General features: G+C 51.6%; 2 protein-coding genes across 2 annotated transcripts in view; one reads left to right on the forward strand and one right to left on the reverse strand.

Annotated features, from left to right (window-relative positions):
- The window catches only part of LOC119114132 (sugar transporter ERD6-like 9), a 22,047-nt gene extending 10,437 nt beyond the window's left edge, over window positions 1–11,610 (forward strand). Inside the window, exon 2 of the mRNA XM_037238345.1 lies at window positions 11,595–11,610. Within this exon, the coding sequence (XP_037094240.1) occupies window positions 11,595–11,610 (16 nt within the window). The remainder of the gene's footprint in view (window positions 1–11,594) is intronic.
- Window positions 11,611–11,646: 36 nt separating this feature from the next.
- On the reverse strand, window positions 11,647–21,671 carry LOC119114133 (tryptophan 5-hydroxylase 1). Its single transcript, XM_037238346.1, has 9 exons — window positions 21,580–21,671; window positions 21,075–21,125; window positions 18,570–18,715; window positions 17,886–18,021; window positions 17,231–17,357; window positions 16,314–16,441; window positions 14,975–15,076; window positions 12,210–12,356; window positions 11,647–11,865 (listed from the first exon to the last, which is right to left on the reverse strand). Exons 1-9 carry the CDS (start codon window positions 21,669–21,671, stop codon window positions 11,709–11,711), a joined length of 1,086 nt encoding a protein of 361 aa, XP_037094241.1. The 3' UTR covers window positions 11,647–11,708.
- Window positions 21,672–22,318: the final 647 nt, after the last annotated feature.

A 22,318-nucleotide genomic window follows, 5' to 3' on the forward strand; every position in this document is an offset into this window, starting at 1 on the left:
ATTATCGTTGCCAACGTTATGAGTATTTAAAAAATCGAAACGTTTCCGCGGGCGTAGACGATGGCAGAGCACCTGTATAAGGAATTCGATATCAAAACCTCAAAAAACTGTGCACTGCAATGTGCATTAAAATGTTCACGTGTCTTATCTGATAAAACATTAAAAGGGGTTTCTGGACGTCATTCAAACTTAAAAATACGTACAATGACCCAATGCCGATGCTAGAAATAAGAACTGATTTCTCATGTAAACAAACATTCAGCATGAAAGTAAGCGGCGAAGATATGATGCAGTTGACATGCAAAGTCACTCTACCACCGACCTGCGTCATAACACCAGCTATAACCGAGCGCGTTTTACATCCGCTGGTGTGCGCAGGCTTGGGCACGGGTGACACTAGCGTCAAACGTGCGTCCCCGAACCTACCCTTGGCACTTCATGCTTGCGAACGTGTACTGGGAAGTCCATACCGTGTCCAGCCTACCTGCCTCGCTTAGTTACAAAAAAAATTGTCAAAGTGTTTCAAAAGTGCTGAGCTATAGACTTTTTCTGTACCCCCTAAATAGGCAAAAATTTTGAAGCGGTGGCACCACTATGCTCGCCTTGAATCGGAGAGACAGACTGGTCCTTAACATCCATATTTTCCCAAAAACGTTATATTGGGACACGATATTGGGCAGTCCCGTCTGCGTCTCGAACAGGTCGAGCTTTGGTTGTCCGCTCCGCGGGGCAGGCCGCTCGCTGACCGTCTGCTGCCCACGCAGGCTGCCCAGCCGATCATCTACTGTTCACACAGGCTGCCCAGCCGACCATCTACTGCCCACACAGGCTGCCCAGCGGTTCATCTACTGCTCACGCAGGTTGCCCAGCCGACCATCTACTGCCCACACAGGCTGCCCAGCCGATCATCTACTGCCCACACAGGCTGCCCAGCCGACCATCTACTGCCCACACAGGCTGCCCAGCGGTTCATCTACAGCCCACACAGGCTACCCAGCCGATCATCTACTGGGGGGGGGGGGGGGGACCCATAGTGTGAGACTGACTCAGCCGTCATTTCCAGCATCGGTGCCAGCCTTCGAGGTTGATGACGCTTTAACCTTGGTCAATGTGTATCACAACTGAGCCTGGAGCAAACAGAGCCCGAAATATTCAACTGTTGGAACAATTATATCATCTCTGGCATCCGAGAAAACGCTGCTCTGTTTTTAGCGCCAGGAATAACAGATGACAGATGTGTGAAACGGTGGCACAGCTATTGTGCAAACCCGCATACTTGTCTGCATGCTTGGCCTCAGTTGACGCTTGCTTTAGGTATGCATTAAAGGCGTAATGCTGCAGAGGGCCTTTATGCATGCGACTAAGGTCATCATGTCAAGTTATGTGCATCAGCTGGGGGTAGTTTAATGCATATGTCAGATGCTTTCAAAGAAAATGACGGCTGCTTACACATCTAGGGCCATCAGCTCGGCGGCACCCATGCTAAATCATTAGCAGACGTGTGGAATCACGAAAGGGCTTCAATTGTAAAACGCATATATTAGCCGTTTTCACGACGTTGCAATAGTTACAGAGCTTATTTACAGTAGCTACAGAGCTTACAGGGCTCACATACCTTAACATGATCTATACCTTAACATTCTCTATATCTTAACATGATCTAAGATGAATGATCCTTCTAAATTGCCAGGCCAGGTATTATCCTAGACCTTGGCTGAACTAAAGGCATGTGCTGAAGACATGTCTATAAAGGGTCTCGTTTAATACTGCAAATTTCATTCTTAGTTGGAGACACGTGGTTTATGTACTCCATGGTAATGTAATTGCATGAACACAATCCTTTCCTTGTCAGGGAGTTAAGTGTATACTAAAACTTCATAAGAACATTTTTTTAACTTTTTAAACTTTCCGGTGCATTAATTCATGGTGAAAAGGGCTATTTGCGAAGAAATATGGCAAACCGAAGAGCGCTTTGACCACATTGCTCAAGAACTTCAGCCAATCGAAGGTTTGCACGAAATAAAATACAGATGTATCTACCTGATGGCCTCATATTTCAATCATTCGAAGACGCTGCATGACATGTTTTTAAAACCCGCGTTGCCTGCTTTTACTTTTTGGTAGATGTAAGAAGTCATCAAGCATCTTTCAGATTCATCGGAAGCTTTATATCTGTCAGCTAGCCAAGTATGATAACATTAACGTTTATATCACCTATGCTATAGCGTTGTCTTAGTACTCCTTATCTCTACTACCTGGGTCCGGGGTGGAAAGTCGTTTTTGATAATTTTGAATCATATATCTTCATACACAAAACAGTGGTGGCACATATTTTTATGATATTCCCCCGCACACAAATCTTCGTAAGTATCAATCTTTGTACACAAACAACATTAGATGGATAAATCGCCGTAGCATAAATCTTCCTACCCGTAAAACTACGTATACGTGGTTGTCAGAGGCTGCTCGATAAATGCGCTGAAAAAATTGTATAAGACTTTGAGCTCAATAGGAAGCTTTGGTACATACGGAACGCTCTGACAAGAAAATGATTGTTTTCACATAATGTCATTGACATTCAAAAGCTAAACCACGTTATCGAACAAGAATATGCTATATGGAACGAGACTCTTTACAGACCTTGCATCTTCAGTCCATGCCTTTCGTCCGCCCAAAGTCTAGGATAAAGCAGCAGGGTGGAGATCCGTCCAATGCGTTGTGTCAGCGGCAGGTGTGAAAAGCCTCCGACTTATCGGGCATGATTGGGGTAAGAAAGATGCACCTTTTGCGAGCATGTTTGCGTGCCGAAATCGTGAAATGGAAACATATCAGCAGGCAAGCCCCAGTCAGACGACACTCAAGGCTTCATATTGGCCATGTACATTCCTGATCATGGTGCTGACCATCGCTCGCAACAGGAGGCCTGTATAGAGCATATGTCGGAGCTGCCGTTTTTCTGCATTAGTGCCCTAAGTCACCAAATGCTTCATATGTATAAGATTTAATCCGGAAAGTTTTGGCAGGTGATAGAACAAACCACAAATATACTGGGTCAGTGCTGACGTCACAGGTCAGTGGTGATACGGTGACCTCCAATGACCGTCAGATATGTGCTTTTCGCACATTTTCGTCAAAATTCGATCAAGAAACTAAACGACATAAAATTCAAGATAACTAGACTGACTGAGCCCTGGGAATGTTGGTTTGTGTGCTTGCGACGGACGTGACCAGCCTGCTGACGGTTTCGAATATTGGCGACGCGGTTGAACCGAGTTAAGTGTAACGTCGCACTTATCGATATGTGAGCTACCGCTGGTTGCATTCGTATCTTGAGAAGAACACTGGCTGCAAGGGCGTAACTAATCGTCAGCTTCTTCAAAGCGCTTTACGACTTCACTACAGTGGCCTGGAATTGCCAACTTTAGGTGTAAAGCAACGCCATATGAGGAAGAATTTTACACTCTTTATCCCCACATTTCATGCGATTTGTTTCACTCCTACCTGATATTGTCAAGCCATACATACCAAACCCATCATTCTATTTCAGAGGTTTTAAGATGTCATCCCAAACCAAGCTCACTTGAAAACATCAAGCATAAACAAGGCTCCACAGAGCCTGGATACCTATGGCTATATCCTGCCTCACCTACATCGGAATCATGCCTATGCATACACAGAGCAAGGGCATCAGATACCTGAAAACTCGAGAGCCCCAGTGACTACAGCCGCTTGCATGCATCAAGTTTGGTTTGCTTATAAAATGCCTCAAATCTCGGGTTGTGTGCCAAATGTAAGGCTTTCACGCACCCCCATTGTTTTGGGTCATACTGCGCAAACACCACAGCAGCAAAGGAAAACCTGGTATAAACACCAGCAAAGCCTGCTAGAGAATTTTACTCCACGTATTTCTTTAACCCGAAGAAAATTGACCACTAAATTGCGCCACTCCCGAATGCATTAGTGAAAAATTCAAGAAATGCCTTCTAAATGAAATCTAAAAGCTGAATATCATCATTTGGGCTTTCTTTTCAAGTACCTTCATTCAAATGAGTTGATCACACAATTTGATCAAAAAATAGAAATATTCATATTTGTTCAATTGCCTTTGTTTTTCTTGGTCTCATACGAGTGCAACACACCTTCATTCTCTTTCCTTTCCGATTGCCTTTAAAGATACCACCCATGGCTTGAAATGCTGATCAATTTTACTTCAAAACATTCCAATGGCAAACTTGTACCTGTTTCACATAAAAATTGGATTAATTCGCCAGCCACCCAAGCATGTCTGATATGCACCCCACAGGGAACGATTTATAGGTTACGAAGGAGACAATTTGGAACACGTAACTTATTTCTAACGCCACTTTTGCCGTGCTAAATCGTCAGTGAGCCGTTTTCTTGGTTCATGGTGAAGCTCAATAATGAAAAAAATATAAGCCATTCCAGTTTCACTACCTCAGCACATCACATTAACCTGCCGTACGTAGCTTTGGGACAGACCTGGCAAAGCTAATACAGAAGTGTCTGGTAGCGAAATTCTGCCCTTCGAAATTGCTTTCTCATGCGGACCTCCTCTTGCTTATTTCGAATTTTAGCCTTGTAGGTTGGTGGGCATGATTGCTAATTTCGATTTCCTGGGTGGGTTAGATGAGCCTGTCTGTCAGCAAACCATGCGAAAGGTGGTAAGTTTTTGTGTGGGTTGGCAGGAAGAAGATTGCCCCTAAAAAACCATTAAGTTTCTCCTGCTGAGCAGCCACTCACTAACCTTACCTGCTTTCCCCACATGGTTTGTCACCAGCTTAAGCCATTTGCTGTTTTAATCCATCGAGTTTTGTTGATAAGACAAGTTACGATTGCCACAAAACGCATGGTTAAATTGTTTTGTTCCACACTATTGATGAGTTGCCTCAAATTCGTTGAAATGGTTCCTCATGTCTGTTTTAACAAGATGCTGTCCATAGTGGCCTTGGTTTGCTGGCTGGCAAATGACTGTATTGTAGATATGCACTATTTTTAACGCAGGAATACTCTAAGCTGTACAGGATTACAATATGAGGCAGATATAGGCTTCTAGCAATTAATCAGACTATCCCATCTGAAATGTGAAACCAACACCTCAAGCTTTTAGTCACTGGGCTTTAACCAAGCCAAACCAAGCAAAAATGGGTGCTTTTGGTGCAGCTCAAAAGGCAAGCAGCAAAACTGGCTTTGCGGCCATCTATATGTGTTGCTACATTTGGAGGAGAGAGATTGTTTTGTGGAGAATACTCACTATTGCTTTTTGGAAGCGGCTAACCATGGCAATTAGCATGAAATGTTCAAAGTGATATGAGGAATTTTGATTTGTATGTTGCCAACTTTGTCTGGTGTCAACAAGCTACACAAATGCATTGAACCAAAACAGAAATCGAAGCCAGCCAAAAATAAAGTTGGGCATGTTTTTATCAGAAGTGCTGCTGTCAGGAAATAGGTGAGATGAGCTGAGATGATGCTCAATATATGGGCTATTCTAAGCCAGGCTAAGTTGGTTAACTGGATGGTAAGTGGAAGAGGAATTTTGCAAGAATCAGTGACTCACAAATGCTGGTGTGATACAAATGGGTTAGACAGGATGAGGTGAGGAAAGGCTTCCTTAGGCCAGGCCTACTTTGGTTATTTTCATAAAAACAAGCAGTGATATTTTGCAAAGAACAGTAGCATAATATTTTATTTCCTGACTCCCACCTTACCATAAGCCAGAAGTATGTCTGTTTTGTTTGAGTTGGTGATGTGTAGATGTGCAGGAGTGCAAGACTTTTTTGTTTGAATGCTTTATACTTGTTAAATTTTTTGCTGTCGGCGTTTTTGTCGTTATATTTTTTTGTATTGTTTTGTGTTACAAAATCCTGTTGAAATGGAGTGCAAAGTGCAGCATCAAAACATTGGTGTTAAATAGTTTTTGATGCTCATCACCTTATGAAATTTCTATTCTTTAATTTGTTCAGTTTCACTGTCATGCCCTAAGGTGTTTAAAGCAGAAGCATCTTTGTCATGTTTATGATGCTGGGTTCATGCCAAGTCGAAATATTTGTCTTTTTTTACTCGAGCATCTCACACTGACTCAGAACTTACGATTTTTTGCTTGAATTTTTTACTTCCGCACGGTGTTTTTGCGATGAAATTGTTTACCCCTACCCTAGTTTAAAAGCGATTCTAGCTCACTGCTTTACCAGGAATCTACCCATGGCGGACGTCCCAAGAAGTAGTTCAGAAAACCCTGCTGATCTAGAGGGCCTTTGTTTGTTGATTCCCGAATTGTAGATTCAGAGGTTAACGGAGGACGGAGGACTCAATTCGCCACGCAAATCCATCAATTTGGTTGGGTTGGATTGAGCTGGGCTGGGTTGGGTTCACTTCGGTTCGCTCTGATTCGGTTCGGTCCGGTCCGGTGCAGGTCAGTTCAGTACAGCTCAGTGCAGCTCAGACTAGTTTAGTCCAGTTCAGTTCAGTTCAGTTCGATTCGGTTCGGTTCCGTCGGTCTCGTCCGGTCCCATCCGCTGCCATCAGATCTCGTCTGGTTCCATTCGTCTCGGTCTAGTTCGGCCCCACCTGGCCTGGTCTAGTCCCGTCCGGTCACATGTGTGGCGCACGGGCGGCGGGAAGAGTGACGCGCATGTGACGGAAGCGCCAGCAGACCTTGTCGGTCTCACACGCCGATTGGCGCCGATTGTCGTTGGTTGTCGTTGGTTAGCGTTGGTTGCCATTGGCTGACGTCCAACCGTCGCCGGGCTGGCAGCGGTTTTTAGACGCCACCGTTCGACGAACTGGGCGTATTGGCGACCTTCCACATTTCTGCGTAATCAGCTGACCGCCGCGCAGTTAGCTTTTGCGTCGGTAATGCGAAAGGAGTGGATGCCAAGTGTGAGGGAAAACGGCACAAACCAAAATGTGGCGGGTGATTTTGGCACCCCTTTTGGAGCAACATGGAAGTCTCTTTTAAGGTTATGATGTATATTAAAGGCATCTGCACCGCGCTTATGCCCGCACACGGAAAGTTGTTTTGATTGAACAAAAATAGTTTTCCCAGCCATGTCTTATCCAGGGCAAACAGAGACCAATGCTAAAACTAACGTGGCTATGTTGTATCTAGCACATGTGATGAGCGAATATAATCGCTATATTGCATCAGAACACTTTTTGAAAACGACTGGCGAAAGCTAGAGGGGCTGCCAATGGCTACAGCACTATATTGTAGGAAATGCAACACCGTAGAATGCATGTGCCCTTTTAAAGGGGTCATTTTCAGCGCAAATGCATACCATTCAGCAAATTGTATTGTAAGCAAAGGGCCGGCAGCAGAGTGCACTGGAGGCCCGGAGAGCCATTGGAGAACGGAATATCGCAAGCCCCCCCCCCCCCCCCCCCCCCCCCCGCCCAGTGCAGTCTCTCACGAGGGGTGAGGCCGCCGCCCTTCTCCTGTGCAGCCTCTCACGGGAGGGGGGCCGTGCGGCCCCCGTGCAGGGGCGCCGGCCTTCCCCCAGTGCAGCCTTTCACGAGGGGGGAGCGGGCCGCCCCCCCCCCCCCCCCCAGTGCAGCCTCTCACGGAAGGGTGGGCCGTCGGGCCGCCACTTCCCCCCCCGTCCCCCGTGCAGCATCTCACAGGAGGGGGTGGGTGGGCCATCGGGCCGAAGTCCCTGCCTCCCCCCCCCCCCCAAGTCAAACGCCCCACATCAGCGGCGCGCCACCACGCAGAGCGGGTCCGGGACAAAGACACCGACGTGCGGCAGGAAAGCATTCACGCCGGCAGGCTCAGACGAACTCCTATCGACTTGTATGCACACAACATGTGAACCTGGTCAACTTCGGCAGGCACCTGGCTGGCTTCAGCGCCCGCAGGTGCTGAAGTCACCCATGGCTCTGGGCTGCGCCGCCCGCGGATGGAGGGATGCCGCGACGCATTTGGCGAATCTCTTGGCCAGCTGTACCAGATTGTTGGTCAATGGAGGGACCGGATGTCGTTGACAGGACAGTGAGTTGGCCAACACAGGAGCAGTGAGTTACGCAACCGTATTCGAGGTACAGACAGTTTCAACAGCAATACGGTTTCTGCAGAATTCCACCATTCCTGTGCACCATGCATATGTGATATGCGGAATGCAGACACCATTTCACCGTTCAGCCATAATTTCACTTCGTTCGCCATTTATCCATCAGACAGAAAACAAGGTCGTTTAAGAGCGGTATATCCCAGCAACTGCGACGAGTAACTAAGGCCAGCCGTGGCCACATACAATTACACCGGAAATATTATTCGTTGTAATGCGAACCCTACCGGACTTTTTTCATCAAAAGTCTAATAACACATAGCTTATGTCAGTGGACACCTTTGACAAGAAACAGTTCACACCTTTGGCTTCCCTGTCGTTTGATGCATGCCTAGCTAGTCTGTTGAGCGGGCAACACTCGTGCTCCCTTTTCTAAATAACCGGAAATAACTCCAGAATCGGCCATACGCCATTCAGATCAAGAGTGAGGGAACACTTTTAAAGATCGATTGGGTTGAATTCGGAAGCTTAACGCGCTTCTTTAACGCTCGGCTTAGTTAAGCGCATTCGCAAAATCGGGACAAAAAGCATACTGGCCGGAATCTTGCTAGAATCAATAACGAGATGATCAATGTAAATCTTATAGAGACTGCAGCTCTTCATTCAACCTCTGCCGTATGCAGTAAGTCGGACAAGTTAAGTGTTATGGCTAATCACAACAAAATTCGCATACACACACACGCACACACACACACACACACACACACACACACACACACATACACACACACACACACACACACACACACACACACACACACACGCACACACACACACACACTCACACACACACACACACATACACACATGCCAATGAACAGACGTCAAGTTCTACGGCAGACAATGTCTTCGCATGAATCAGCTCCAGCGGGAGATATTGTATCAGTGACATAAGTCTTGTGCGGAAGGGGTAATATACCCAGACTTTACCCGCGATGTACAAAGTCCAGGTTGAAATAAACGTGATGTGCAGCTAGTCACCGTCGGAATGTGATCCGTAATCCGGAATGTAAGCGTGTGAGCTGTCGCGTTCACGTTCACATTAACAATCGCCTTCACATAGTGACGTTTCTCGGCACATACAGTTGCTCCGACTGACCTCACAAGTACTGGCTTGGTGAGCTGACTGCCTACGCTCACATGAACAGAAGAATACGAACGACGTTCATACATGAGTGGCTACGCACATGAATTCACCCGCGCACTCAGCATGGCGGAAGCGAGGGACATTCGCCGTGGTGGTTCAGCAGACACAACGGCACGCCGAACCAAGTTGTGATTGGCTGTTTGAGTCGTTCGTTAGTTCGGAAAAATTTGCGTGCAAAAGCGACGTGCGGGGCAAAAGGGAACGGCTGACATCGAGACGAGAGTGGGCTTTCGCTGCCGATATACTACGTGTAAGCACATTGTCGCCACATGCTACCACGGGGTGGGCCATCACGCCATTGGCGTCTCGGGAGGGGCGGGCCATTACACCATCGGTGTCTCGGGAGGGGTGGGCCATCACACTATTGGCGTCTCGGGAGGGGTGGGCCATCACACCATCGGTGTCTCGGGAGGGGTGGGCCATCACGCCACCGGTGTCTCGGGAGGGGTGGGCCATCACGCCACCGATGTCTCGGGAGGGGTGAGCCATCACGCCACCGGTGTCTCGAGAGGGGTGGGCCATCACGCCACCGGTGTCTCGCGAGGGGTGGGCCATCACGCCACCGGTGTCTCGGGAGGGGTGGGCCATCACGCCACCGGTGTCTCGCGAGGGGTGGGCCATCACGCCACCGGTGTCTCGGGAGGGGTGGGCCATCACGCCACCGGTGTCTCGGGAGGGGTGGGCCATCACGCCACCGGTGTCTCGGGAGGGGTGGGCCATCACACTATTGGCGTCTCGGGAGGGGTGGGCCATCACGCCACCGGTGTCTCGGGAGGGGTGGGCCATCACGCCATCGGTGTCTCGGGAGGGGTGGGCCATCACACTATTGGCGTCTCGGGAGGGGTGGGCCATCACGCCGCCGGTGTCTCGGGAGGGGTGGGCCATCACGCCACCGGTGTCTCGGGAGGGGTGGGCCATCACGCCACCGGTGTCTCGGGAGGGACGCACAAGAGACTGCAGAGCACAATCACTGCCACCACGCGAGCCATTCCAGTGATAGTACAGATGTTCTCGAGTGGCCACCCGCACCGCAGGCGAGGCATACGCCTGATCCACAACAAGCACAAGCGACTGCACTTCAGATAGATGGCACTGCAGATAACGCAGTGGTGCAGTCGTGCAGAACATATAAGCCATTTGTGATAACAGTAGTGCGTCGTTCTTGATTACATCAAACGATTACATCATACACATCAACTAGTCCGCCCCTCTGGACTGTCGGGATATGCAATAACAAGGACTGCATGCAGGAAGCCACATTGACATGGACATAGAACAGGTAACCGCTTAACAATGGGCCAGCACCAGCGTGGGCGGAGAATGCAGTGGGTGAGCCGCCCTGCTGAAAGGCATTTCAGCTCTAGTTTTTTTTTCTAGTGTCATTTTCACCGGTAATCCCAGTGTTTTAATTTTTTTCCAAGACAAGATCTCCGTGCTTGTGTGCTTTACCCACTGTCATTTGTCACCATTCTTCACCCGTGAGCACAAACACAGCGATCAACAACCATCATGCGAGAATGAAATGCGAAACATCATATTTGGTCCCTTAATTCCAGCTTGGTCCCATCTCGTTTACAATTACGAGTAACGAATGCCTTGGCATCCTCACATGAAGTCACGTACAATATCTACACGGTTTTGTCGCTCAAAGTTCGATCTAAAAACCTAACACATGTCTCTCGCGAAAGCGGGTGTGTCAATGGAAGTAAAGTAGACTACTCCCATAGTGCCAGCTGTGGTTTGAAACTGCCTGAAACCGTTTTACAGCCGCGGGACTTTCGTGACCTTGCACACTGGCTCGTGACATAGTGCACCATAAGGCTTCGTGAAAATGCCTCTTCATGTGCCCCAGTTACGAAATCCAGATATAAGTCGTGGCCGTGACTGATTATTTGTTTGTCGTTTTCAGCAGTGTTATGTGGATGTCATTTCAAAAGCATCCCCAAATAAGTTAAGAAAGCGGGCCGAGCTGCTCAGGTTGCCATGGAAACCGTTCTGAAGATCCAGCAAACCCATCTCACCACGGTCGGCAGCGCACGAGAGCGTCGGACTGGCACCTGGCGGAAGCGAATTTTCACAGCCGAAAGATATTCCTTCCGGCGGGCATCTGGTTAGATTGTGAGACCCGCAAGGCAAGACTTCAGATAAAAAGACCACCAATTTGGCTGCCATGCCGGCAAATGTTGGTATCATGCAGCGCTGGTGACCAGGGACTGATCAGACCATGTGCAGTGGTGTCATTTGACGGGATGACTGAGATAAGGATCAACAAAAGTCATCCCATCTATCACATTAACAGCGAATGTGACAGCACTACATTCTGTCCCGTCGCGCCTATTCAGCCTGCGTCTGCTTCTGCTTAGGCGCAGGCTGACGTAGGCGTGCGACGGGCCAACAAGCGCTTAGGCTGTCTTCTCTGGCGGTGACTAGTTGGGCGAGAAGTCGGGAGTGGCGGCGAAGGGCGGGCCAACAAGCGCCTAGTCTGTCTTCTCTGGCGGCGACTGATTGGGCGAGAGGTCTGGAGTGGCGGCAGAGGGCGGTGTTGGTGTTCGGGCCGTATCTGCCGGCAACGCTGCTGACAGCAGACTCGTGATGCCCTCGATGTCAGCATCTTCGTCATTTTCCTGGATCTTTCTGCGTGGAAAAGAAATGCTGGTTATCGCTGCATGTTAGGCAGGCGGTCATTCGCAGAATAGCTTTGCCAGACTCAGTGGAAATCCCACTAAGCTATCTGCGAAATGCTCGCTATATGATGGCTCGGTCACTCTCTTAATCTATATGTGTGGAAGCGGTCGTAAGGCCATGGTTTTGACAAGTGTAAAAGTGGCGTCATTCGTACTTCCAACCACTTAAAAGGGATACTCCTTGTACCGACCTAGCCAACTACTTCCCAGATCTTTCTTCCCCCACACCAGCCCGAGGCCCCACGTGTTGCCACGCGACGTCCCCGCGCCGGGTCGCGTTCGGGCGCTACTCACTTGAGGGCGTTGGTGACGATGCAGAGGTCGCCGCGGAGCTCGGACACCAGCGCCGCCACCTTCTGAGTGCTGGACAAAACGTCCACGGAATGCGTGTACGGGTTGTAGCGAACGCCGAACGGCCGATGAATTGTAGCAGCGAACGCCCTGCGGAGACCAAACGGCGCTCACGACACCGGCGCCGCCGCTGCCCGCGTGGTCCTCGTGGCGCCTCTGACCGGCTGTACTCAATTGCTAGAGCTCATGTTACCCCGGATGGTTGGAGCCCGATGAACATCAGCTACTAACCGGATGGCGCTCACAACACCGGCGCCGCCGCTGCCCGTGTGGTCCTCGTGGCGCCTCTGACAGGGTGCATTCAATTGCTAAAGCTCATGTTACTCCGGATGGTTGGAGCCCGATGAACATCAGCTACTAACCGGATGGCGCTCACAACACCGGCGCCGCCGCTGCCCGTGTGGCTTTTGTGGCGCCTCTGACCGGCTGTACTCAATTGCTAGAGCTCATGTTACCCCGGATGGTTGGAGCCCGATGAACATCAGCTACTAACCGGATGGCGCTCACAACACCGGCGCCGCCGCTGCCCGTGTGGCTTTTGTGGCGCCTCTGACCGGCTGTACTCAATTGCTAAAGCTCATGTTACCCCGGATGGTTGGAGCCCGATGAACATCAGCTACTAACCGGATGGCGCTCACAACACCGGCGCCGCCGCTGCCCGTGTGGCTTTTGTGGCGCCTCTGACCGGCTGTACTCAATTGCTAGAGCTCATGTTACCCCGGATGGTTGGAGCCCGATGAACATCAGCTACTAACCGGATGGCGCTCACAACACCGGCGCCGCCGCTGCCCGTGTGGCTCTTGTGGCGCCTCTGACAGGGTGCATTCAATTGCTAAAGCTCATGTTACCCCGGATGGTTGGAGCCCGATGAACATCAGCTACTAACCGGATGGCGCTCACAACACCGGCGCCGCCGCTGCCCGCGTGGCTCTTGTGGCGCCTCTGACAGGGTGCATTCAATTGCTAAAGCTCATGTTACTCCGGATGGTTGGAGCCCGATGAACATCAGCTACTAACCGGATGGCGCTCACAACACCGGCGCCGCCGCTGCCCGCGTGGCTCTTGTGGCGCCTCTGACAGGGTGCATTCAATTGCTAAAGCTCATGTTACTCCGGATGGTTGGAGCCCGATGAACATCAGCTACTAACCGGATGGCGCTCACAACACCGGCGCCGCCGCTGCCCGCGTGGCTCTTGTGGCGCCTCTGACAGGGTGCAATCAATTGCTAAAGCTCATGTTACTCGGATGGTTGGAGCCCGATGAACATCAGCTACTAACCGGATGGCGCTCACAACACCGGCGCCGCCGCTGCCCGCGTGGCTCTTGTGGCGCCTCTGACAGGGTGCATTCAATTGCTAAAGCTCATGTTACTCCGGATGGTTGGAGCCCGATGAACATCAGCTACTAACCGGATGGCGCTCACAACACCGGCGCCGCCGCTGCCCGTGTGGTCCTCGTGGCGCCTCTGACCGGCTGTACTCAATTGCTAGAGCTCATGTTACCCCGGATGGTTGGAGCCCGATGAACATCAGCTACTAACCGGATGGCGCTCACAACACCGGCGCCGCCGCTGCCCGCGTGGCTCTTGTGGCGCCACTGACAGGGTGTATTCAATTGCTAGAGCTCATGTTACTCCGGATGGTTGGAGCCCGATGAACATCAGCTACTATAGCGACCAGCAAAATCTGTATATCTGCTTGTGCTCCGGATCAAGCCACCAGTTATTATCTGAGAAACCCCACGGTGACATCAGCTTTTTGGGGCAATGGTCTTTCATGCTCTGGGTTGATTTGTTTTAAGAACGCGACATACATCGTTTGCTTATTTGTTTTATGGAGCGCCAGTGACTGTACTGACCATATCAGCAATCACGAGCCATGGTGCAACCGGGACTCGAGCCCGGCCCCCCACGTGGTAGTCCGACACTCTAACCACTCGGCCATTACGCCCCTTGCTTTGGGCAGATCACCTACAGTTAGGAATAAACCACAAAGGCGTTCGAGGCAAGGGTGGGACCGCAGCCCTCGTTGCATTCGCGTGGGCTGAATAAAGCAAACACAACACGGCACCAACGTGGTTAGACGCGTGCGGGGACCCGCGCTAACGCTGGCCCCGCGTGCTTTCCGTGCTTTCACTACCTGAGGCGCTCAACAGTAAACCCCTGGTACACTGGGCTCTCAGAGTCCCGTTTGCACCCGCTGGGGGCGCCGCCGAACTATCGCTAACAGCGGGCAGTCCCTTAGCCGGGTTATCGGGTCTTGAGCGGTCGTCGCCGCCGCCGGTGGTCACCGGGGAGATGGTTGTAGGAGGGGCTCATGGGCACGGCGGAAGGCATGGCTTAACACCTGAGAGAAAGAGAGCTGTACAGGACGTGAAATTAATAGGTGCAAATTTTGCCCAGAGCCCAGAAAGCACAGCTCTGCTCAGAGTCATCATCTACAGACGATGAAATTGTTTAACGCATAATTTTGACCGAACTACCGCCAAACAATGAAACAGGAGGTTAGTTGTGGAGCAAGTGGTTACCTGAAGTAGACGCAAGTGGCCACTTCCAAACGTCATCGTGCCACCGAGTATCATACACGTGCTAAAAGAGAAAATGCCATGACAAAACAAAAATGTTTTTGGTTGTCTGGTTTCGTTTGTATTCAGGATTGATGGGAGCTGTAGAAACAATTCACAGCAGCTAATCGGCAGGGCCTACCTACCTCATTTTCTCCTTGGCCTCCTCAAACGTGTCCGTATAGAAGTAAACGTTCTGGAAGGCCGTGATGATGCACTCTTCTGTGCACGTCACGTCAGGATCAAATCTGACGACAAGGGTGACAAATCCGTGACATGTCACGACATGTCATATCGTGTCTTGACAAGACGAGCGGGTTAGCAAAGCCGGCGTTGCTATGGGAGGTGGGGATATGTTAGAGATGTTAGATCTGAGATCTGATAACAAGGGTGAAATAACACGTGACATACCACGATATGTCATATCGTTTCTTAACAAGACGAGCAGGTTAACAAAGCTGGTGCTACTACGCTAGGTAGGGGTATGTTGTAGATGTTTCAAACCAACATGGTCGCACTTAATTCCCTTCGCATGTTACGAAGAACAGAAAAGCCGTCAATGTTCCTAACACAGAATCAGCTGACAAATATCATCCGGCCTCATGCGCATGACCTGGTCATGAGTGCGTGACCTCTGTAGGTGACAATTGTCTAAAGAACATGCAGCGATCGCAGGGGTCGGGTAGTGCTAAGTAGTCAGGCCTTAGCGCAGTCTCCGCGCAAAACATGGTGTCTCGATGGCCAAGTGATGCAATGTTCGCCGAGACACCGGGCTTGAATGTTAACGCTTGAGTTGTTTATCTCATATCCAGGATATCGGACATAAAGGTTTGATGCCTTCGTCACTCGCTGACACCGGCCACCTCCGTGGCCGGTGTCAGCAATTGCAATGTTTGCCTGCGGGCCTTCGCAGTCGGTGTCAGCGAGTGTAGTGTTTACCTGCGGACCTTGGCGGCCGGTGTCAGCGAGTGGAGTGTTTGCCTACAGGCCGTGGCAGCCGGTATCAGCGTGTGCAGTGTTTGCCTGCAGACCGTGATGACCGGTGTCAGCGAGTATAGTGTTGACCTGCAGACCTTGGTAACCGGTGCCAGCGAGTGGAGTATTTGCCTGCAGACCTTGGAGATCGGTGTCAGCGAGTGTAGTGTTTACTTACAGACCTTGGCGGCCGGTATCAGCGATCGCAGTGTTTGCCTGCGGACCTTGGCGACCGGTGTCAGCGAGTGTAGTGTTTACCCGCGGACCTTGACGGCCGATGTCAGCGAGTGGAGTGCTTACCTGCAGACCGTGGTGGCCGGTGTCAGCGAGTGTAGTGTTTACCTGCAGACCGTTGCGGCCGGTGTCAACGTGTGGAGTGTTTGCCTACAGGCCGTGGCGGCCGGTATCAGCAAATATAGTTTTAACCTGCAGTCCTTGGTGACCGGTGTCAGCGAATGTAGTGTTTACCTGCAGGCCTTGACGACGGGTGTCAGCGAGTGTAGTGTTTACCTGCGGACCTTGGCAGCCGGTGTCAGCGAGTGTCTCAGCTCTGCGATTGAGGAGAGCAGACCGGCGCCGTACACTCTCAGCCGCCCGTTCTCCCGACACAGGCCAAACTCCACCGTGAAGAAGTAGCACTGTGAGCGGTACGGTTCGAACAGTCGGGTAGCCTGTGACGTCATCAGACAGAACTTCACCGGGAGGAGCTTCTGCTGTGATTGGCACGGGACATGGCGGGAACAGTTAGGGTAGACAACTGACGTCATTATACCGCCTTATCGTGAACTTTCGAGTACTTCCCTTGGCGCATGGACAAGTAGTCAATCTTTGTAGCGAATTCTTTAAAGGCTGAATTTTCCATGGGAATAGATGAAGTTATAACTCGTAACCAAACAACCGGACCTAGCTAACCTAAGTCATCCACATTCTTGTTTCATATTGTGACCAGAGTCATAAAATCGGCTGCTACAGTCCCAGCGCTTTGTTCTACACAGCGATTATGCTCCACAGGACTTGTAATGGGTTTTACTGGCCATTGAATGAGTTCCAATACCGAGAGTCAGTAGATTGCAACTCTAATTTTCTCTCTCGTGCCAGAGCACAACATATCAATGCAAACGCTGTCCTTGTAATTTTGTGTTACTATAGCAGATATTTCCGTTTCGGTACGTGTAGCAACATTACCTTTAAGTGCGCGCTCAAACGCTAACCCTTTGTAGCATAAATGTCTTCTAGTTTGAGAACAAGAACACTGTTAAACTAGTGTTGTAGGCTACATTCCATGAATTCGAGCGAGGCACGTCGCCGAGCCCAATTCATTTTAACGATAACGCACATAAGCAGCCGTCATCGTCTTGTCATCACCCACATACATGGGTGATGATGACCGATGGCGTATCTACTGCATGGTCTGTGCCAGCCCGTACCGTGGCCAGCTTGGAGATCTCCTCGTTGGAGGCGCCCAGCGAAGCCAGTCCGAGCTCCTGCGAGAACTGTGCGAAGCTGGCGTTGGCCAGTAGCGGCATGTGACCCAGCAGCTCGTGACAGCAGTCCCTGCGCCCAGCAACACGGTCAGTCACGACCACGCTGGTGCGACGAGGCTACCGCGACGAGGCTACTGCGACGAGGCTACTGCGACGGCACTGGTCATCGCGTGGCTGCTGACATCAAGGTAACGAGCCCTGCTTGTGCCGATGATTTGTGAGATTCAACAAACATCTGATTACACCATAATCACTCAATGAGCGATGTTAGTAGCCGCGAGAGATAAAGAGCGCAACTGACATCCGGTGCTCAGCGGTTTTGTTTCGTAATTTAGGCGCATATTGGGGCTTATGATACCGGTTTGTGTGTTAAGGAGGTGTAACAACTCATACCCTGGTTGAACAATGTGGACGTAACTCTTCGCTCTAGGGGTGCACCAAAGGCGTAACTCATAATCCGCACCAGAAAAAGCAGTGGAATAGCCTCGCACGAGATAACCCGAGTGGGATCTTGGGTGAGCCCGGAACATAGCTCACGACTCTGAGATGCGTCCGGGTATAGCTCACAGCTCTGAGATGCACCGAAGGTATAGCTCACGGTTCGGGTGTGTAAAGCGGGTCGGAGCTGTGGCGGATGTACTGGGTGCAGTGGAACACCCGGAAGGCCAGCCCGGCCAGGAAGTCCCGTGGTGACAGGTAGCCGGCTACCGGCCGCAGCTGGAAGCCCGTCCTCTCTGCAGGGGTACAGCGGCTCGGTTGGAGACGGAGCCGGGCTCAGTCTGAGGCGGAGCCTGAGCCGGGATCGGTCGGAGACGGAGCCGTGCTCGACCGGGGACGGAGCTGGGCTCGGTCGGAAAAGGATCCGGGCTCGGTCGGAGACGGAGCCGGGCTCGGTCGGAGACGGAACCGGGCCGGCGCCACATACGAACACTCGCGTGCGTCTCGATTAGCCGTGATGGGTTCAACTCATGGTAAGTCATCTACAGAAGGTACGTTATCCATGCTGTACACACCACGTTAGTCATCTTGCATGGACTCCAAAAAAAATGGTGAATCGACTCCAGTGAGTTTTAACGCGCGAGAAGAGACATCAGTCAGACTCAAGACTCAATATTCACACTACTATGGGATGACCCAACTAGCTGGGGCTCTCAGAAATGCCTTATGACCAGCACTGCCATCCAGCCACGCCTATGCCAGCAGAGACCCGTCCCCACAGTCGCAGTTCCAGCTCGCTCTCCGGCGCTCCAGCCAAGCCGAGCGATCCTGCCGGCATGCTCACGGCGCAGGTAGGCGTCCACGTCAGCCAGCTGGGGGATGTGGTTGTGCCGGTAGCCGCAGTAGCGACGCAGCTGGCGCCAGTTCTCCAGGTACTCCTGGCAGGCGTGCGTCTCGTACAGCTCGCTCAGCTCGCGGAATATCACACCCCTGCGCGAAGGGAATGGGTAATTCACGGTGGAACCGTGCGATGGACGTCAACCGGAGAAGGGGCGGGGGAGTCTCGGGCATGATCTTCTGAAGATACCGAGCGCGGGCGTGACACGGGCGCCACCTGCCCGAAACAGTGTGCGCGAGTGTGACGCGAGCGCCACCTGTTCTAGGTACTGCGCGCGAGTGTGACACGAGTGCCACCTATCCTAGTACCGTGCGCAAGTGCGACGCGGGCGCCACCTGTCCTAGTACTGTGCGCGAGTGCGATGCGGGCGCCACCTGCCGAATGCGGAGCGCACCGGCTGAGTAGCACTGCCGACAGAAGATTTCCTACCAAATTGTCTTACTACGGTGAGGCCGTGTGACAACCACAGTAGAAAACAGTCCGTCGCAGAATCACACTGGTGACGCTTCCCCACATGAAAGCCACTCTGTCATTATGAAGGAGATTATTTCGGGAGGGACAGTGCAGTAGGCGCCCCTCTCCTGGCGCACGCCAACCCCGGGACTTCTCTTCCACCCAGTAACCCCTCGAAATCTCTTCTCATATTATATAACTCAGCGCGCCTGCATCCTCCCGCCAGGTGGCGGCGTGACAGGGTGGAGTTCCAGAGCAGGATCTATAGGACTCAGCTGGTTGCGTTCGAGGTCGAGCTGTGTCAAACGACCAATCATCTGTGGTCTCGCCGAACTTATAGCAGCTCAACCAAATTGTCCCAAGTTAACGGTCGCATTCATGTTTCTCGGCTCACTCAACATCATCGGCCTGAGAAACCTGGTCGCGTGTCTCATGACCCACGCTCCAGCTATCACCGCGTGTCCCCTGGCCCACGCTCCAGCTCTGGCTACGTGTCCCACGACCCACGCTCCAGCTCTGGCTACGTGTCCCCCGGCCCACGCTCCAGCCCTGGCTACGTGTCCCATGGCCCACGCTCCAGCCCTAGCTACGTGTCCCATGACCCACGCTCCAGCCCTGGCTGCGTGTCCCATGGCCCACGCTCCAGCTCTGGCTACGTGTCCCACGACCCACGCTCCAGCTCTGGCTACGTGTCCCCCGGCCCACGCTCCAGCCCTGGCTGCGTGTCCCATAACCCACGCTCCAGCCCTGGCTGCGTGTCCCATGGCCCACGCTCCAGCCCTGGCTGCGTGTCCCATGACCCACGCTCCAGCCCTGGCTGCGTGTCCCATAACCCACGCTCCAGCCCTGGCTGCGTGTCCCATGGCCCACGCTCCAGCCCTGGCTGCGTGTCCCATGGCCCACGCTCCAGCCCTGGCTGCGTGTCCCATGGCCCACGCTCCAGCCCTGGCTGCGTGTCCCATGGCACACGCTCCAGCCCTGGCTGCGTGTCCCATGACCCACGCTCCAGCTCCGACCGCGTGTCTCGCTACCACGCTGCAGCTTGACATATGATGTAACCAACGCTAGCTCGACGTGACCTGACGTGTGACATTGACCAGGCCCATCAGGACCAGTCACGTGACAGCTGTCGTCACTCGCAGTGGCGCAGCCTTCCGCTAGGTTTAAACGGGGAGACGGTGACCGTCGGCCAGCAGTGAGTACCAAATATGCGCACTCCTGATCACGAGGCTTGCTCACCATCCTGGACAACGGGTGCCGCAGCGGCCTACTGCGCCCGTTGACAATTTCTCGGCGTCTCGCAGCGAGGAAGACTCGAGGCAGGAGCAACATCGCCGGGAAACAAGGGGTTTGTCTTCCTGCAGTTTAACGTTGGGCTATGCTGTTCCGTAAAACAAATGACTTTTAGACGTCCCGTCACTTCAAACCTCTCCCCCCCCCCCCCCTCCGCTTCCCCCTCCCCATCTCAATCGGCAACAGGCGGCGCCACTCTGACGTTGCGACCGTCGCCTTCGGCTGATTAGACGGAAACGAGAGGTCTCAATTAACCGGATCGAGATCACAAATTGTGTTACCTCATTAGGAGGGGCGCGGCACAAGTCGAGGCCTCGTTTCAGTACATGCCAGTGAACAGGAAGACGCGATTGACGTTGGCGGATTTGGCGGACGCGATTGATGCCGTGTGATACCAGCGACAGCGCGGCGCCGGCAAAGTCTGCGCCGGCACTGGCACGTAATGCTGCCTTAAATTCATCGGAAATGACTTCCAAACCATTCCCGTCGGGGCGTTCCTCTGATGTATTGTCTCTATGTATTGGGAGGACCGCACTGAGTGTCGAAGGCGACGGGTGATTTGGTCCAACCACATCGAAAGTCAGAGGCGCGATAGGCCATTGGGTTGAACCATTGTGATTTAAGTTCCGTTCACCGACCTGGGCTCGGAGGGCAGTGTGGCGCACTGTCCTGTTACAGTCCGGCCTCGACCTGCATCATGCTCACCATGTCCTCGTCTCCTCCTCGGTGTACTCCACGCGGGGGATGGGCTTGTCGCTGAAAGCCGGGGTCGTCGCGTCAGAGCGCTGAGCTTGGTTGTCAGCAACACTGCAAGTCAAATGACGCCATACTGCACTACTATGTACTACTCCGAATGAAATTCGAATAGGGCTGAATTTCGGTGCCCCCTGTGTGAAAGGATTGGGGGTTGGGATGATTCGTGGCAAATTAGCATGACCAGGGCCAGAATGACTGTAATCTGAGTGACTTCCCTCGTAAAATTCCGTATGGAGTTGTTTTTTTTTTTTTGGCACCAGCAACGTTAATACAGAACAAAGGGTACCAATAGCACATGCTTTCAGGACTGAAAACACGCGAAAGGGAACATAAACGCCGAGAAGCGTGCTCCGGTCCCATGAAGCTATAATGGGTTTCACGAGATGCTGTGGAGATCAGAAGCAAATGCTCAGCATGCTAAATAGATTGGTGACGAAGTGAGCTCCAGACTCACTGGCGGTGGTTCATGGCGATCTCGGAGAAGTGCTGTCTCCGTTGACGATACACCTTGTCCTTAAAGCCCTGAAAACAGTGGTAAACAGGCATCGTCCACCGGCGATCCCTTTTTGCGGCGGTTACGTCGCTGTACTTAGCACGAGCTGGGATTCGAACGGCCTAGATTGAAAATATCTACAAGGTTTATTGTAACGCTGCAAGGTTTATTAAGCGCTGTATGACTGCAAAAGTTGTTTAATCTGATATTTTTGACGCTTATTTCCAACTTCTGGATCACAATGTCATCAGGAAATGTTCTATTGTGGAGTTTGAGTTCATGAATGTCATGGAAGGTCATCAACCTAGAATGGCCTCAATCTATCTTTTATTTTGTGGAGCATGTCTCTTAGGATATCATTTGGCGCCGATAATAAATTCAACCATGAAAATGAATCCGAAGGTTTTTAGTAAGTATTCCTTCCTTAGGGTCAAATAAGGTCATTGACTTGATGTAACCACCAGTGGCATTTTGCTTGCAATAGGTATCTACGTTAAAGTTGACCGCGAGAAGAGACCTGAGGGCACATTGGACACCTATGTAGAGTTTAACCTTGCTTGACCTTACATGACCTGAAGATCATGACTTAGGAAGCTCAGAATTTGGTACATGTGAGATTACATAGAGTCCTCCGTGCTCTGTGCATTTTGCTTTGCAAACTCTCTTATTTTTTAGATCTCAGGGATGGTCAAATTGCTCC

The sequence above is a fragment of the Pollicipes pollicipes genome, unplaced genomic scaffold (assembly GCF_011947565.3).
Source record: "Pollicipes pollicipes isolate AB1234 unplaced genomic scaffold, Ppol_2.1 Scaffold_7262;HRSCAF=8765_pilon_pilon_pilon, whole genome shotgun sequence".
Taxonomy (NCBI): Eukaryota; Metazoa; Arthropoda; class Thecostraca; order Pollicipedomorpha; family Pollicipedidae; genus Pollicipes; species Pollicipes pollicipes.

Coding starts and splice junctions, on each gene's coding strand:
- LOC119114133 (XM_037238346.1), bottom strand. CDS start 21,671: ATGCCTGTTTACCACTGTTTTCAGGGCTTTAAGGACAAGGTGTATCGT. Junction 15,077..16,313: donor CCGGCTGCCAAGGTCCGCAG/GTAAACACTACA, acceptor CCTTGTCGTCAG/ATTTGATCCTGACGTGACGT. Junction 11,866..12,209: donor ATCGTCACCAACGCCCTCAA/GTGAGTAGCGCC, acceptor TTTTCCACGCAG/AAAGATCCAGGAAAATGACG.